The sequence below is a fragment of the Opisthocomus hoazin genome, chromosome 25 (assembly GCF_030867145.1).
Source record: "Opisthocomus hoazin isolate bOpiHoa1 chromosome 25, bOpiHoa1.hap1, whole genome shotgun sequence".
NCBI classification, from domain to species: Eukaryota; Metazoa; Chordata; class Aves; order Opisthocomiformes; family Opisthocomidae; genus Opisthocomus; species Opisthocomus hoazin.
Window position 1 is genome coordinate 6,009,026 of NC_134438.1, and position 17,410 is coordinate 6,026,435.

Genomic DNA, 17,410 nt, shown 5'->3' on the forward strand with positions numbered 1-17,410 from the left:
AATAATATACATATTTATTTTCTCTTAATTAGTGCCAATATTTACAAAACTTGTGATACTCTGAAGAATAAATTATATACACTCATGATAAACCAGACAGCAAATGCTCATTTGGAATATGTATGTACATAGATCTGTATACCTATATACAACGGTCAGCCCTATTGACGCGGGTGCCCCTCCGCCCGTAGATCCACCCGACAACCCCGCGGCGTCAATAAGAGCAGTAACGTCTATACACACTGTGCAATTCGGATACAGCTGGTGTCTAAATTTTTGTCTAGCAAACGCATGGTTAAATGACTTGAAATTCCCACGAGTCCTCCTTTAACGGTTTATAGGCCTCTCTCCATTCCTGGTCCCCTTTCTCCTGTAACCATGGAAACACGCTCCAGCATCCTTAGGACGAGTCCTTCTTGGGTTTCCTCTTCCTATTGATTCGCTCAGATCAGGCACCGGATGCAGGGTTGATCCAATACCCATATTTTTTTTCCCCTCGCGCTTCGGTGTGTGACATTGGAGGCCAAGAGCGCAGGCTCAAGCATTGAGGGAGCAAGCGCAGACGGATAATTACAGTCTTACAGCCAGCGGAAGAATGAAAAAAAACCAAAACAAAACACAAGCTCCACAAGACCAGCCCCACGCTCGGGACAGCCAGACAGGGCTGGGGAGGAGATGTGGCCCCCACGGGGGTTTAACCACGTGTGGACCTTGAGATGAGGCTGTGGTTACATGATGTCCAGCAGTTCCTACAAGCCAAATTATCCCCTCTTGGAGGAAAAACATGGGTAAGGAATTTATCTCTCATCACGTACAACTGGGCTGGGGTGGTCTCATCTCCAGGTTTAAATCAGTGCCATGCTCTCAGGGCTGATTTATACGGCCGGAGGCTGGTCCCTCTGCCCCACGATGGGACGCGGCAGGATCAGAGCACCCATTTCTGAGAACGGGGGATGAAATTTGGGCAGCCAAATGCAGTAATGTCATGGGGATGCCGAGGCCATGGGGTGACGTTCACAGGGGGCTGGGGAAGGGGAGTGCTATGGCCGGAGGCAGGACAGTGGCTGGTGCATGGGGGGGACACCTTGTCCCCTCTCAGGGCTCCTGGTGAGGAGCAGCAGCCGCTCCCCAACGGGAGGGACTGAGGGATGTGCTGGACATGGAAGAGGCTGAATGCTGCTGCAAGGAGGGAGCCACAGCCTTCTTTGGGGTGCAAAATGAAATGGTTTGGGGCTGACTCCTCCTTTCCCCACCCCTTGATCCCTTTCACCCTAGCAGCATGCTGACCAGCTCCCACTGGCAGAAGAAACCCTGGGGACCACCTCCCCCCCATGGATGCAGACCCGGAGATAAACCCAACCCGGCTCCAAAACAGGGAGATGCTTCTTGCCTCCACCTCGGGACCAAAAGCCAGCATGGTTCGAGGGACTTAGAATCTAACCGTTATAAAAAAAGCCCCCCAAAACCCCACCCGGTGTGGCACGGCTTTTGCATCGCTAACAAATCCCTTCGACTTCGCTTGGCCTTCCCCGCGCAGTCACAGACACGGTTGCGATGGGCCCAAGCCGGGGGTTTGGGATCCAGAGCAGAGATGCTGCGAAGCTGCCGGTTTGCAGAGGGATGCGCGGAGCGGGGTGCCACCGGCCCCTCGGATGCTCCCACTTCCAAGGCCAGATCCGGATCTCCCCCGCTTGGGCCCGTCCCTAAGTGCATTGCAAGTTCTGGAAAAGCTACAAGACTTTGGCAGCAACTTCAAGGGCTGACCCAGGAATTGTCTGATAACAAAGCAAGGCCCTTCCTAAAATACCTCCTCCTCCTCTGTCTTTTTCTCTCCTTCTGTGTATTTATGCACAAATATGCCCATATTTATACTCCCACGTGCTACACTCATAACACCAACCTAGAGATCCTTTTCTTTGTATAGCTCAGTATTCAAATTTGTAGGACTTTGACACAAAACTTCACTGCAGAGATTGCTTTTCCCAGTAAAACACATTGCCCCATACAGATATTTTTTTTCCTAGCAGCCCTAATCACTTGGTGGTGTCCAGCTGGTATAGGAGCCTCACCCCTCTGCCCTTCGCAAGGATTTTGAAAGATATTAAAGGGCTGATGGGTTGCTTGCAGGCTTGGGCATGCAGTTGGGTGTTAGAAGACAACCCACGCTGTAATCTCCACTTTCCATCTCTCCAAAACCACGGCACAAAGGATTAAACTAAAATCTGGGTGCTGTCTCCTCTGGGTTCCAACCCAGAGCACCTCCAAAGACCAGAGAGCTTCAGGCCTCCATCCCAGCCCCAGAGAGAGGCAAACATCTCCACGGGAGGAGGAAAGGAACCAGACCATCTACGTTAGGTGGCCCAGTGCAATCTAACATAGATGGCAGGAGCCTCCCCTTCCCCGGATCCTCATTTAGCACCCTCGGTCTGAGCCACTCCGCAGCTCACTTTCGCACCCTTTCAGAGTCAAGGGGAGTTTTAGACGCTCAGCATCTCTGCAGAAAGAGGCCCAGAGTTTCTCAAACCAAATTCTTCAAGAAAAAAAAAAAAAAGAAAAAAAATCACAGTCTCCTCCTGAAAACTGGTTCAAGATCACATCAGTGAGTCAGAGGCAAAGCTAGAAATAGCACTAGAGCTCCGACCTGCAGGCACAAATCCCATTAAAAGCTATAGGGGAACCATTTCTCTGTGTGTGGGAGAAACCTGGACCCTTCTGCTTCGTGCAGCCTGACGGATCGCTTCCAGCCATGGCCCCCACGGACCTTTTTTGCCCTAAACCACACGTCCAAGCGCTTATCCAGGTGCATTCCCTGTTTCTCAAACATGGTGCCAAGGGCAGCAGAGACGCTTTCCCACCAGTGCTTGTTTTCCCAGGGAACATCTACCTGGGTCAGTGCAAGAGGTGCAGGATCCACCCTAAGGAAGGGACCGGCTGTGCTGGCCCCTGCCATGGGGACGGATGCCAACTCACATCGGTGATGACAGGGGGAATGCAGCCTCTTGCTCTTTGACCTTGTTCATCCCTGCGACATAGCTCTGGGGTTTCCCAAGGCAGCTGAGACCCCCAGCTTGGCACATGGGTTTGGATGTGCCTGATCCTGCTCACAGACCCACTCTTCTCTCCTGCCCAGCCTCAGAAAGCCTGCAGGGACACCGTGCCCAAAACACCACCTCTCCCAAAAAACCCCATGATCGTCCTCCTCACCAAACCACAACAACATTCATAGTCCCACGATGCACCCAGGACTTTGGCAAATGCTCCCCCCAAATCATCCGAAGCCCACGGGCATTAAACAACCGAGCACTCCGCAAAGTCTCACTGAGTGCCAGCATTCTCCCAAAAAACCTGCAGCAACCTGCCCTCCGCGCTCTCCCACGCACCAGGGATGGGATCGCCCAGTGCTAGGGGCACCCATGGGTGGATGGGCAGCACCCCGGCACAACAAGCAGCTTCCCCATGCAAGCTCACATCCTCATGGACTCACCATGAGGTGGATCAATGGAAGCTGGCCGACCGCCTTGGGAATGGCACCCAAGCTGGTGGCTCACGCCAGCCCCATCCTGTTTGACAGGATGAGCTGCAGAAGCAGAGATTTATTGCTTTTGGTTGTGTTGCTTCTTTTTGTGTGTGTTGAGGGTGTTAAAGGGCTTCAGGGGCTCCCATTTGAGAGCTGCAGCAGCAAAGAGGGAGGAGAGGGCTCCTAATATAACAAGATATAATTAAAGACAGGCCAGAGTCCCATGCTGCGTGGTGCTCAGCTTTGAGACCCAACGCATTGATGGTGCTGGTCCTCTGTGCTAACCATGGACACTTGGTATTAATTACAGCCAGGCCTGAATCAATCAATCAGTAAATTAACAAGGAGGAGTGATTCCACCTGGCTGAGTGGAGCCACATCAGCGCGAGAGGTGGATCTGACCCTAAAGCAGCATTTCAAACCATTGCTGTTGAATACGCTAGCACCGTTTATTTTATTGTTATTAGTATGGTTTTCCTCTCTGAGCTCAGGAAGGGTTTGAGTGACCTCCCTCGCACGCTCTGCAATGGGCTTCCCTCCTTGTGCCCACACCTCGCGGCAGTGGTACAGCACTGACCGTGCCCCAGTTCAGCCCAAACTCACCCCAGCTCAACAGGCTGCTAAACCCCATCCCACACCCAGGGAGGCTCTGCTTGGCCATGGCCTTGGAAGAGGTTTGCATCCTTCTCCATGACCTGGCAGAGGAATGCAGCGCCCGTCCCCGGGGATTGTCAGCAAGGGGGGTAAAATGCAAGGAAATACAGATAGGGATGGGGAAAGCAGCTGGACCCACAGCTCCCACCTATCCCCAAATAACACCGGGGATGAAGAAGATGCAGAGACAAACCTGAAGTCTCTGCACCTCAACTCACCCCTCCTAAGAACCCCAGAAGAAGGCAAAGCAAAGGCTCAGAGGCGCAAGCTCAGACCCATCCCAGCCTCAGCACGCGCCCTCTCCACCATAAGGGAATAAACCCCCAGCCCTGAGGTTCTACACAGCTGAAAAGGAGTTTTCCAGCCCAAAATGCACCCAGCCCCGGTGATCACATGGGCGCCATGGGGCAGGTCACCCTGCTCCAGCCCATGTCCCACCACCCCAGCACTGCTAAGCCGGGAAGCCCCCAACGCCCCGAGTGCTCACATTTGCTGAGGATTTGGCCCTATAGTCGCTCTCTAAATATCTATACACACACACAGTAATTCTATAGGAAATGGCTGAAAATTGCTGAACAAACAAGTCAGGAGAGCCGGTACCTGCTATTCCACCTGCTCCTCGCACCCTCTCTGAGCCTCCGTGGTTTCTGCTCATGGCATCAAGATTAATGACTAATTACTCGCCCTATAATGAGTGCAGGTGTTTCACTTTCAGCTCACCTTCCCTCGCTTGCATTAGTTGGCTCCTGCGTCTGGATGCTCGGACACTCAGGCTTTGCCTTGTTATCTATCAAACTGTTGTCAGCACATGCCTTCCCCATCCGGTTTTTAAATATAATGGAGATTTTTTTAACTCCCATGAATCTCCTTCGAGCCACCGGAGAATCTATAAACACTATAAACATGAATACTGTATAGTCTACTAAGAAAATATATATTTGTGTGTGTATTAAATATTCAGATTCATGCAACAAATATCCATGCAGCTGTACTGTATTACTGGTTAAATTTCACTGCAGTATAAATATATTGTAGGCCACAGCATAGTTGCTCCAGTTTTATACATAGATATAAAAAAAGATGCTTTTTCCAACTCATTTTCAATGTGTCAGTGGAGGTGTCTTTGGTGATCCTGGAAATATTGGTGATGGAAGTGTCATCTAAATAAATACATAAAATCCAAGCGCTTGATTTATTTACTCGTCCCTCCCGAAGCCTAGCATAGAAAATTTAAGACTTAATAAATAATGTGCCGTCATACTAATTATCCCTCCCCTGGGCCTCACACTGGCACACTGCAGTGGCTGAAACTATTGCAGCATGCAGCATTTTCAGTTATGAAACATGAGCCTGGGTGATGCGTTCGCACTTGGCATTCCCGGGGCAGAAACCTGAGCCTTCAAGCAATTCGGACACATGACTGCACCTTCCCTTCGTTAAGCCCTGCCTGACCTTTCCCAGCCGTTCCCCATGCCTGGAAGCTGGCTGTCACCCAGCTCCGCGGGACAGGGACCGGCGTTCGTGGTACCCCGGGATGGCCCGGAGCTGCCCCCGCATCCCCATCCCGTTGCTCGAAATGCCCGACTGCTCCATATCTTTGGAAACCCGCAAGCCTGGGATGGGGGAAGGGAAACAAAATGGTTTGGGTTTCTTTTTTTTCGCACGAACGCTTATTTGGTGTGGAAATCAAAGGTTAAAAGTCACTTATACAGCTATTGCTTCCCATGCAGAACCAAATATACACCGTAGAAAATACTGTAGTAACTACAATGCAGAGCAGCACTCAATATCTGCAATTGCTCCACTTCAGCTTTAAATACGTTACTAGATTTTAGCGACTAGACATCAGTTAGCATTTTGGTGATATTCACATAGTTTGTGTTAGCTAGGGTGCAATTGGCTGTCTTCAAGTTCTCCTCCCTAAAATCCTCATTGCTATTGTTTACACCTTCCTGAATCTCCATATAATCAGACTTACTAATAGTAGAGGCACTTCTGCTTTTCTTTAGGTCAGGGGAAGAGGGGATCTTTGGGCAGCTGGTTACTTGCAAATATTGAGCCTGCTCCTCTCCCTCCGTCTCCCGGTGGTAGAAGTAATTGAAGTTAGACACTATGACGGGCACTGGTAAGGCAATCGTTAACACGCCAGCGATGGCACACAAGGAACCCACTATTTTCCCCCCGATGGTCGTGGGGACCATGTCTCCATAGCCAACAGTCGTCATGGAAACCACGGCCCACCAGAAGGCATCAGGGATGCTCGGGAACTGGGACTCACTCTCGTCGGCCTCGGCAAAGTAGACGGCACTGGAGAAGAGGATGACGCCGATGAAGAGGAAAAATATCAAGAGGCCCAGCTCCCGCATGCTGGCCTTGAGAGTCTGCCCCAGGATCTGCAGCCCCTTGGAGTGCCGGGAGAGCTTGAAGATCCTGAAGACCCGCACCAAGCGGATGACTCGAAGGATGGCCAAGGACATGGCTTGCTGGCCTTGCTGACCATCCTCTGGCTTCTCAGCCAGCTCCGTCCCTAAGGTGATGAAATAGGGAATGATGGCTACGATGTCTATAATGTTCATGATGTTGGTAAAAAACCCAGCCTTGCTGGGGCAGGCGAAAAACCTCACCAAGAACTCGAAGGAGAACCAGATGATGCAAAGTGTCTCCACAATGAAGAAGGGGTCTGTGAAGGAGGTGGACTGCTGGTACCCCATGCTGCTGTTGGAGTAGGGGGGATGGCTCAGCCCGCTGCCATGCATGTCTTCGTTCTCATCCCGAAAAATGGGTAATGTTTCCAGGCAAAAGCTGACGATGGAGATTAAAATCACCATGACAGAGACAATAGCTATAATCCTGGCAGGGCCTGAGCTCTCGGGGTACTCAAAGAGCAACCACACTTGTCTCTGAAACTCGTTCTCAGGCAACGGTCTTTCCTCTTCTTTGATGTAGCCTTCATCCTCCCGAAACATCTCCATTGCTTCCTCCCCGAGTTCATAGAAACGAATCTCTTCTGAGAAGATATCTAAGGGCACGTTAACCGGCCTCCGCAACCTCCCACCAGACTGGTAATAGTACAAAATCGCGTCGAAGCTGGGTCTGTTCCGGTCAAAGAAATACTCATTCCGGAGCGGGTCAAAATATCTCATTCTCTTTTTAGGATCCCCTAGTAAGGTCTCTGGAAACTGGGCTAGTGTCTTGAGCTGTGTCTCAAAGCGCAGACCCGAAATATTAATGACCACCCTCTCGCAGCATTCATGGTCGGTCTCAGGGTTATACGTGTCCTGCGGGTGACCAGGAAGAGCTGCAGCTTCATCTGCAGGATCTCCAGTAGCAACTGTCATATTGGGCTTTAAAAGAAATCCTTATGCTAAACTCTTCCCCGTGCCCGGTGGTGGGATCGGATTCAGGGCAGGGCTACTATCCTGCAGAAGGACAGGTACGTAGGTTTGGAAGTGTCTCATGAAAAGGCGAAGGGATGATATAAAAACAAGAGAAAATAAAAAAAAAAAAAAGAAAGAAAATTGCCCCTGCTGAGAAAGAGAGAGATGAAATAAAGTTGGGGGGAGGAGAGCAGCTCCCTTCACTAGCATGTCTATCCCCTTCTTCGGGGGGGTTAATTTGCCTTCTCTGGGACAGAGTTCAAAAACTCCAGTCTAAACCCATTAGGTGGGAGAGAGAACACACCTGAGGAACCGTCACCTACGCAAAAGCAGCGTGGAAAATCTGGCATTGGCAAACCAGAAGTTTTTTTGGCTAAAAATAGAAATTCCAATTAAACAAACAAACAAAAAAAAAAAAAAAAAAGGAGAAGGAAAGGGAAGAGAAAGGAAGGAAGAATAATTCCATCCAGCCCTAAAGTGGCTGGGGGGAGTCCGCGGGGTGCCGGGGAGAGGCAGACCGGGCTCAGCTCGTTTCCAGGCATGCAGCTAAGGGTTAACATTTAACCGTGCAATATCTCAGGCAATCTACCCTCCGATTTTAAGTTCGACACCTTCCCGATCCTCCTGCCCTGGCCATAAAGCGGCGGCGAGGCGACATGCTGCCCGCCCTGCCCGCAGCCAGCCAGGCAAGCTTTGCGGCTGCCTGAATTCGCAGCCGCCGATGGAAGCTGCCCTGCAGACCACTGCAGTCCCCCTCCTCGACTGCCGGTGTCCCGGCTCCTGTCATCCTCTGCAAACCACCATGGCACACAGAAAACAAATCACGTTACCTGGAGAAGCCAAATCTTAGTGTCTCTTAGTAACACCGATTATCTGACCCTGGGGAAATCCTAGAGAGAAATACAGGCTTCCAAGATCCCCATAATTTCCTCTCTCTTCAAAGTTAAAAATAATGGTGAGTCATCGTAGAAAAAGGAGAAGGGACATAAAAGGGGTTAGATTCCCAGATGGTGGAAGTCAGGTCTTGTAATGGTTTGGACTGGAGAGAGAGAGAGAAAGAGAGACAGAGAGACAGAGAGACAGAGTCTTCCCGGTAGCTGTTGCAGATCTGCACTTCAGGGCAGATGAGCGTCTGTCTGATGCCTTCGGTACGACGGTGGAAAGCTGCTAAGCTCAGCAAAACCCGATGTCCCCAGTGTCCTCGGGAGGTGTGGCATCGCCTGGAAAAAACACCAAGAAGGTAGCAAGCTGCTGGGGGCTCGAAGGGAGCATCTGCAAAGCCCCAGCTCCTCCAGGCACCCCCTTTTTTCCTCCCCGCGAGCTGTTCGCCCGCCGCCTGGCCAACCTGCACTGCAACACGAGAGGAGGGCGAGAGCGCGCTAGCGGCAAGGCGGAAAAAACCAGAGCCCCATCTCCCTCCGCTCTCGCTCCACGCCACAGCGTGCAGCAGGGCCGGCTGCCCGTGGGAGACGGTGCCAGGTGAAGGGGGGGGTGACACAATGCAGCCCCCTCGATCGCTGAAGCTCTGCAAAGCCCCGGTGGGTTCCCACCACCGACAAGCAGCCGGGAGCCGGTGGTACCCGCTGGGCACAGTGCCCACGCCATCGCGTCGCTTTCCCAGGGGATTTGGGAGGCTCCGGCTTCATCCGCGAGACTGAAACCCCCACTGGTCCCTGTCTGGGCCCCCCAAGGCCACCCCAGATGGCTCCGAGGAGCCCTGAGCATCGTGGGCCTGACCGTGGCACCCATGCGACCTGCATCGCCCTCCTCATCCTCCCAAAAGCCATCACCCCCCCCCGCCGACCCCATCTCCCTGTGGGAATTCGACTCTGGTGGGCAAAACTCCTCGTGGGGATGCTGAGGCTGGGGTCGCCGGTCGGTGCCGGGTCACCAGCACCCCTGCTCCTAACGAGCGCCCGTTTAGATCATCCCGCACTGCTTCGCACCGTGGGGATGCTCAACCCAGAGGGGTCCAACCAACCTCGAGGTTTTTCTTTATTTTTTTTTTTCCCCTCCCAAAGAAAAAAAAAAAAGAAAACCTCTAACCTCCCTTCTTCAGCTCCAACTCGACTTGTCTACTTTGAGCCAGGATTACAGAACCGGGTAGGGGAGGCAGGTGGAAAATAACCCCGCAGTCCCAATCACCTCGGCAAAGATTTCATCCGTCTCCAGGCCATTTATGCCTGTTGGTTCCTCTCCTCATCACGCGAGGCGCAGATATTGCCGCAGATCCCTCTTTTCTTGGAAATTTCCCCTTTCCGTGCAACCCTCCTCTCCCTTCTCCTTATGCGCTAGAAAAAATAGTACAACCCTGACAAGGCTTGCAGCATCCAACCGCTCCGCTTAACCCCTTTCTGCCGGGCCCAGAGGAGAGGAGGTTGCATTCGTCCCAGTTTTTCTCCCTTTTCTGCGTTTTCTCCCCACCGCTCGCTCCCCAGCGGCTGGCTCGGGGCTTTGGCTGTGTTTGACCTTCCCTGGCTCCTCTGAGCATCACGCTAAAACACCACAAACACCATCTTTCTGCTGCTGCAAAAAATATCCGGCAGCCACAAACCCCCATTCCACCAAAAATCAACTAACCTTCAATTTTTATTTTTTTCCTAAACACACAGTTTTTCTCCCTTACCCATAAACTCTTTCCTCCCCTTTCTCCCTTCCCAAAACACTCCAGGTTTGTTTAACAGCACAGAGATCTACTTATTTTCTTAATGTGTTGATTTTTCTTTGGTAGATCCAATTCTGAACCCAAGCGGTGATGCTCGGTGCGGATCAGCGACGGTTTCGGCATCGTCTGAGTTGGCACCACACATCCCAGCACTCAGTTTCTCCTACTTTCTCCCCATCGCACGCTTTCCTGGCTCCCACTGCTTAGAGGCAAACTACCCCCCCAACAAGCACCTTTGGGGTTAATTCATGCAAATTTGAGGGTTGGAGAGGGGGGAGCATGGAGGAGGGGATGAAGATTTGCCAGGAGACCCTCAGTTTTCTCCCTGCCTGCGCAGACTGATGCCGGCAGGAGCCATGCCTGCGTTCCCAGGTTGTGTTTGCGACCAAGCCACGATTCCCTCCATCGGCACAGCTCATGGCCAGGCTGGGTTTAAGCAGGGCAGCGGTGGGGAGCGGGAGGGGGGAAAGGATGGGGGGGGGGGGGGGGGGGGGGGGGGGAAGAGAAAAAGGCACCAACTTACAATCTGCTCTGCAGTCAGGCATGCGGCGAATGCACAAGCAGCCGCTCTGCTCCGTGCCGCTGCCGGAACCTCTCACCTCTGGCCCCCCAAACTCGTACCCCGGGATTCAGCCTCGGAAGGCAGCAGAGCTTCTCCATGAATATTCATAAGATTAATATGAGCGTCTTTCCCCCCCCACTCTCCCCCCCCGCCTCCCTCCTCCCAAGCGAGACCTAGATTTCAACCACTGGGAAATAATCATATCCCTGGATACGTGATGCTGCTTTACCGTGCGGCTCCGATCCATACCATATTCCTGGTAACAGCCTGGATCTGCTCGGGGAGATCCGGGGGTGGAGAACCACCAGCTCCGCACAGCGCTGGGGAAGAAGACGGGGCAGGATCGGACTTGCAGGGACCACGCTGACCTGCTCTTGGCTGGGGCAAGGATGTAAAAAGCAGCAATTTTATCTCACTTTGCATTTACAGACCTCCCTTCGCATGGAGGCATCTCCCACCTCCCGAAGGAGGGAGCTGGCCAAGCTCCTATAAACTTGGCTTCTAAGACCTACAGATCCCCCTGCCTTAGGGCACGAGGGAGATGCGTCCACTCGGACCACTCTGCCGTTACCCCATGGCCCCACGCAGAGCGTCCGGGCAGCAACAAGTCCTGCATGGCTCCTGGCACCCAGCAAACGCCAGCGCTGGAGGAGGCAATGGAAAATATTTCTATTCCCATACACAGCAGTGAAATTTGTGAGGAACTGCCAGTGCCGGCAGCAGTCGCCCCAGGGCCACCTACCCGAGGTGGGATGGGAGGGTACGGACCATCCCGAACACCCAAGAAAATCAGCGCTAAGCGCAATGCCCAGCCAGACGGGGATGTGGGGAGATGGCAGGGCTAATCCATGTTATTTTAGCTCCCCGAGGTGCCCGGAGCAGCGGGTGGCACAGAGCCAGAGGCAGGGTGCAGCACCAGGGAGTGCGAGGGGGATGCTATCGCCCGCTGCTCCTCCAACATCTCTCTTGAAACAAAAATGTATTTTCCCAAGCCCCAGCCAGATCCCAACGCTGAAGAGGAGTTTCTAACCCTACGGCAAAAGTGGGACTCCTCCGCTCCCTGCCATGAACAGCCCTTGCACGTACGGGGTTCCTTACTGCAGGCACCCAACTGGACGTGCGGCTCCTCTGGATGAGGGGTTTTTACTGTTATCTGCATCATTTTAGCCTTTTCTGAAGGCTGATCTGCCCTAGCAGCGTTGGCTGAATCCAGAAAATTATTTCCCCGAGGCTAACCTTTATGCAATATGCAGAAACTGAGGCCGGGCAGAGAACAATCCATGTGGAGCTGAATTTCTAACTTGTTCTTCCTGCTGCCGCCTTGCGAAGGCTTTGCAAAACCGGGGGGATTTTTCCTATAAACAGCACCAGCTCCTTACAAAGAGCCAAAATCCCGTCTCCAGCAAATCAGGGGAATTTCTCTGAACTGAGCGACGCTCTCCTGATTTACTATCCTAATTGCAGAGCTATTATTACAGCCTGTGTGTCGGCACCCGCCTCCCTCCGCCGCGCTGACAGCTCCAGACGTAACCCAGCCTGTCAGAGCACGAGACGAGCTCAGGCACTGCACCCACTTGTCTGTTTTACAGCGATTTCACCAGCCGACGCCTTTGTATCAATATTCTAATTAAAAAATATGGCCCTTCTGGATTATTTCTCTTCTCCAAATGGACTTTCTAGTCAGACAAACTGGAAACCTGACCCCATCTATGTGTGTGGCCCTGGGAAAGTCGCTTGGTGTGGGGCTGTACCAGGGACCGGGTGACCCGTGCCCAGGTCCCATCAGAGAGCAGATGAGCTCCCCTTGCTTTGCTGCCTCCATTCCCAGGGAAGCCCTCAAAGGCCGGTCAGACCTTGTATTCGTGGGCTTGCAGCCAGCCCGCACCATGCAAGCAAAAAGCAAAAACGTGCTTTTTTTTCCCTTTTTTTCCCCCTGTATCCTGCTGGCAGTGAGTTTGGGGGATGCTCCGTGATGTGGTGCTGTGGGCAGCGTGGATGAAACCCACAGGGCAGGGTTATCCCCAGGACTGGCCGCATGCAGAACAGCAAAACTCCAGCCCCGGAGTCCCATTGCAAAGCGGGACCCACAGCCAGCCCCATGGCAGATCGCTCAGGACTCCTGGGACGAGCACCCGCATAAGCCGAGCTGCTCCCTCGCTCCCTCCTGGGCTGGGGTGGGAGATCTCCGGAGATGACAGACAGACCCTGTCCCACCACCTTCATGTGTCCTGCACAGCCTCAGACGATGGTGTCTCTCCTGGGGACCCCATGCCACCTCCTGGGGCAAAGCCAGAGGGACTTTGAGGGTTGGAGTGGACACCAGCAGCTGTGCCAGGAGGAAGAGCCGAGCTGGACCAAGGCTTGACCATGGTGCCAAGTGGAGAGGGCTTGGATGGGGCAGAGCACTGAGCCCCCATCTCCATCCAAGCCATGACTTTCCAGCCAAAGGTGTTGACATAACTGTGCCCCGTGTCATTTTATGTGCTGTGAAAGCCGCAAGTGAATTCCCAGTGACTGTGAGTCACCTTCCAGCGAAAGCATCCGACCTCCCACCGCTGCCTGCGTCAGAGGACCAAGCTCCCGGCCCCCCAGTACCCCAGCACCCATGCATCAGGGCATGGTGGTGAGAGGAGGGGACGCTGAGGGATGTCGGGGACCCTGATGCAGTGGCACGGCATCTAAAAACGAAGGCAGCCAGGGAACAAAGTGACATGGACCCACGGAGCAGGCTTTGCTCTTCCATAGCAGCTGCTGCTGGTGAATCCCAAAATATTGTGGTGAGATAGGTCAGAGTGGCTCCTCCTGTCTGGGGAGATGGGGGAGGTTCAGGGGTTTGCTCAGAGTTACATGGGAAAGGAGGAGAAGAGCAAAAAGTGATGCTGGGCTCTGCGGGACCCAGGCAGGGCTCCTGATCCCTGGGGTGGCCCATCACGGCCAAAGGAAAACCAGCAAATATCACCTGTCTGCAAAACTAACGTTAAATACATTCCCCCTCTGTATTTCTCCAAGTGTTTTTCATAATAAAATATCTGATTATTTTAAAAATAGCTCCTTTGGCTACCAGTCTGAATTCTCGTTTGGTCGAGACCGCTGAGTTGCAACATCTTTGCCTCCAAAGATGCTCCACCAGCCTGAACAGCTGGTCTGGAGAGGAGCCGGGCACCGTTCATTGAAAAGTCATTTAGCTCAACCGAAACACAGTAAAGAACTTAAGTTCTTGAGGGCTTTGGAGCTCGTCGAGACGATTGTGAATATTTCATGCCAGGCTGCCGCTCGCTCCAGGAGAGCTAATGGACCCGCTGCCGGGCTGGCGCAGGGCAAGCATCGGTCCTGGGTGGGTGCCTCCCGCTTGGGCTGCTCCAGCCACTCCGGTTAAAAGGTTCTCAAAGCCGCTTTATTTCACTTGCACAAACAAAAAGGACAGGACAAGCCAAATTAGCGAACGGAAAAGAAATCGATAGCCTCCTTCCAGCCAGGCGCGGGTGCTTTCAGCTCTGGAAAGAAAGCCCGTCTGCTCGCAAGCCTGCGCATCGCCCGCGGATAAAGTCCCCCCGTCCCTCCCCGGGGCTGGGGCTTCATTTAAGGTGTCTGCTGAGCACCCGTGTCCCCGCAGGCTGGCACAGCCTCGTGTCAAGGGGACCCAGCCGTGACCCTCCACCCTTCCAGTCCTGCTCCAAAGGGACCAAGAAAGTAGACTTGCTTCAGGGCTCCAAACGTGATATAATCTGGGACACCAAGCAAACGCTTTGCAGAGCCAGGGCTGCTCGTGTGACCCCGAGACAGAGGAGAGGTGACCAACATCCCATTTTCTCTCCGATGATTCATTTTCCCCAGGTCTGAGCCAGGCCGTGCCCATCTGCCCGGCGCAGCATCCCTCCTCCTCCAGCTTTCGGGGGAAGATGCTTGCCAAGAAGCAGGGAAATAGGGCCAAAAGTTGAAACCTCCTGGTTGTTGAGCTCAAGGAAAAGAAGACTAAGGGGAGATGGGAGAAACCTCCCGTGGAGCCGGCCAGCACATGTAGGCAGATGGGCTTTGCCCTGGGGGAGCGGTTAGGTGACCTCAGGGTCCTCTCTGCACTGCCATGATGGGGCACAACTCCTTTTAGCCACCGCTCCTGGGACTGGTTCCCTGTGCAGGTGATGACCAGGGTGACAGCATCTCCTGTCACAGCACAAACGGGACAAACAACCCTGCTGAGGTTATTTTTAGACCCCACAGGTCTCAGCCCCAGTGTCTACTGGTGCTGGGCAGGGGCTGAGAGCTGCTGAAGGTCAGATCTGAGCCACGGAGTGGGGTGAGATGTTCCCATCACCCCAGAGGTGCATCCCTCCCCAGGGAGCAGCAGGATGCAAACAAACTGGGAGGAGAAGTGGTCTGAGAGGATGATTTGCCTCTTCTCTTCCTCCCACACGGAGATTCTGCAGGGAGGAGCTGCAGCCGGTGGGGATGCTTGGGCTGGGGATTGCCTTGGTGGCAGGGACACGATGGCAGCATGGGCACGGTGGTACCGTGGCAGCTTCAGTCACGAGACGGCACTGTGTGGCACGGCACAAAGCGCCAGCGAGCCCGGTCCGCCGGGCCAAATCCTGGGCTGGGCCAAGTTATGGGCCATGCCAGCCCCATGGCCGTGCCAGATCGTGAGCCTTGCCAAATCATGGGTCAGGCTAAACCACGGGCTGTGCCAGGCTGTGAGCCGTGCCAAATCATGAGCTGTGCCAAACCGTGGGCCACGCCAGGTCACGAGCTGTGCCAAATCGTGGATCGTGCCAGACTGGGAGCTGTTCCAAATTGCACGCTGTGCCTGCCCGCTCCAGCTTGGCCCCCGGTGTTGCCATAGGCCCCCGGCTGCCCTCACCTTCCAGCCAAGACCCCCACGTCTCTGCTGCCCAGCACAGCTCCCTTCTCCGCGGGGTCTCTCCTAGAAGTGGCCACACCATGGTGGGACATTCCTAGAAGAAATAACCAAGACTCTGTGCACTTTCTCAAAGGGTTTGGAGGAAATTCATTATTTTATCGGCGCTGCCCAGCTGCCAGGAGTGGCTGAAGATGCTCCATCATGGTGACACTGACCTGGCCCCGCAAGCATGTCCCCAGCAGCTCTGGGCTCGGTGTTCTTACTGGTGATTTGTGCAGGTGACAGCTGCGGGGCTGCAGGTAACACAGGGATGACAAGAGGTGACATGCCCAAGGCTAAACAGGCAGGCAGTGTCAGAGCCCCATCTGCTCCTCCCAGGACCCAGGCGTGCTTGGACCCCACAGCCCCCTCCCCTCGATCCACGGGGAATGCCACCGACTCGCAGCATCCTCCTCCTCGTCATTTCTCTGCCGTATTTACTATTTCTTCATCTCCCACCTCCTCTCTTGGGAAGAGACAGACTTCCCCGTTTCCATGGAAACCCTCCCCCTCTCCCCTCACTTCTTCAAAGAGGTTTTCATTCGTTTCTTTCACAAATCGCTATTTTTAGCCCCGGCTTCCCCTTCTCCCCCTCCCCACCTTTCGCTCTCAGCTCACGCTTTCCCTGACGAGCAGCACCCACCGGGGCTGCCGCTGCTGCCAAGCACCCATGGGAGCCATGGCACAACTGGGCGGCTGGTGACTCAGCTGGGGCAAGAGCAGCTCCTGTCCCTGCTCAGGTCTGTGGTCCAGACCCTGGCAGCTCTCTTAATTTGTGCTTAATTCCCCTGGGGGCGTGGGAATGCTGGGGTGTAAAGGAAATGCTTCTGTTCTGCAGGAAGGTCCTGGGAGCATCCAAAATCCTCACCGCTCCACGGGCTGGGTCCTTGGGAATGACCGTCCTTGCAGCATCCTCTGTGATTCCACGACCCCACGAAGCCGGGGGAATATTTCCTTTCCTGCAGCCACAGAGGGGACAGAGCCCCAAGCAGACCCAGGCAGCCCTGACCTGAAGCTCAGGAGCTCTGTGCACATCAGCTCCTGTTCAGCCCCACGCTGGGATGAATGCTGGTTGCCCAAATGGAGACAAGCAAGTCACACACGGTGGCAGTCACCAGCTGGGACAGACAAGGAGAGCACGGTCCCCTCTGTCATTCCCAGCTTTGCAAAGCCAAGCATCTGCCACCCCCATAACGACGTTCATTCGTTGGTGTTTTCGTCCCATCTACGCTGGTTGGCGCATGTCTCATTCACGCCGATGGGTAAATCAAGAGGCGACTCACACGCTAACGCCTGGCAGAGCAGGAGATGGAGCCTGCTTCCACCCTTCACAAGCACAGGCAGGGCAGAAACACTGCCTAAATCCTCGGTATGAGTGCTGCCTGCAGACGAGCATGGTGAGGTCCTAAAACTGAAGCCCTGGTAGAAGAAGTTCAAGAGCTTATCGATAAAATGAGTAGTAGCAAATGGCCAGGACCAGGTGGTGGTGGTAAGTAAAGTAGATTTCCATGGGGGAAATGACAACCTTAGCCATGCCACGGGCAAACACGATGGCAGAGAGGTGGCCAACGACCCTTGCAGGGTTATGTTATGCCTCACTGGTTGGAATAGAAAGGAGGATCCTTTCAGGTACCAACATCTGTTTGAAAGATAGGAAGCGAGGTATCTAACAGAAGGCCTCCTTAGCAAGGCATGGTCTGGGGAGAGAGGAAACACCCAGCAGGAGCCTGGCTCCGAGCTG

The 17,410-nt window shown here is 53.8% G+C and overlaps 2 protein-coding genes across 7 annotated transcripts in view; both read right to left on the reverse strand.

Moving 5' to 3' along the window:
- The window catches only part of LOC104328232 (potassium voltage-gated channel subfamily A member 3), a 57,599-nt gene that overhangs the window by 19,457 nt on the left and 20,732 nt on the right, over nt 1–17,410 (reverse strand). The gene's annotated exons all lie outside the window — the stretch shown is intronic.
- KCNA2 (potassium voltage-gated channel subfamily A member 2) lies at nt 3–11,047 on the reverse strand. 6 transcript variants are annotated; one of them, XM_075443022.1, is made up of 3 exons: nt 9,694–9,826; nt 8,379–8,768; nt 3–7,590 (listed from the first exon to the last, which is right to left on the reverse strand). In XM_075443022.1, exon 3 carries the CDS (start codon nt 7,507–7,509, stop codon nt 6,010–6,012), a length of 1,500 nt encoding a protein of 499 aa, XP_075299137.1. In that variant the 5' UTR covers nt 7,510–7,590; nt 8,379–8,768; nt 9,694–9,826; the 3' UTR covers nt 3–6,009. The 6 variants fall into 6 exon arrangements, with proteins under 6 accessions (XP_075299137.1, XP_075299133.1, XP_075299136.1 ...); XM_075443018.1 differs by having other exon boundaries at nt 3–7,698; XM_075443021.1 differs by lacking the exon at nt 9,694–9,826 and adding an exon at nt 11,025–11,047 and having other exon boundaries at nt 3–8,768.

Coding starts and splice junctions, on each gene's coding strand:
- KCNA2 (XM_075443021.1), bottom strand. CDS start 7,509: ATGACAGTTGCTACTGGAGATCCTGCAGATGAAGCTGCAGCTCTTCCT.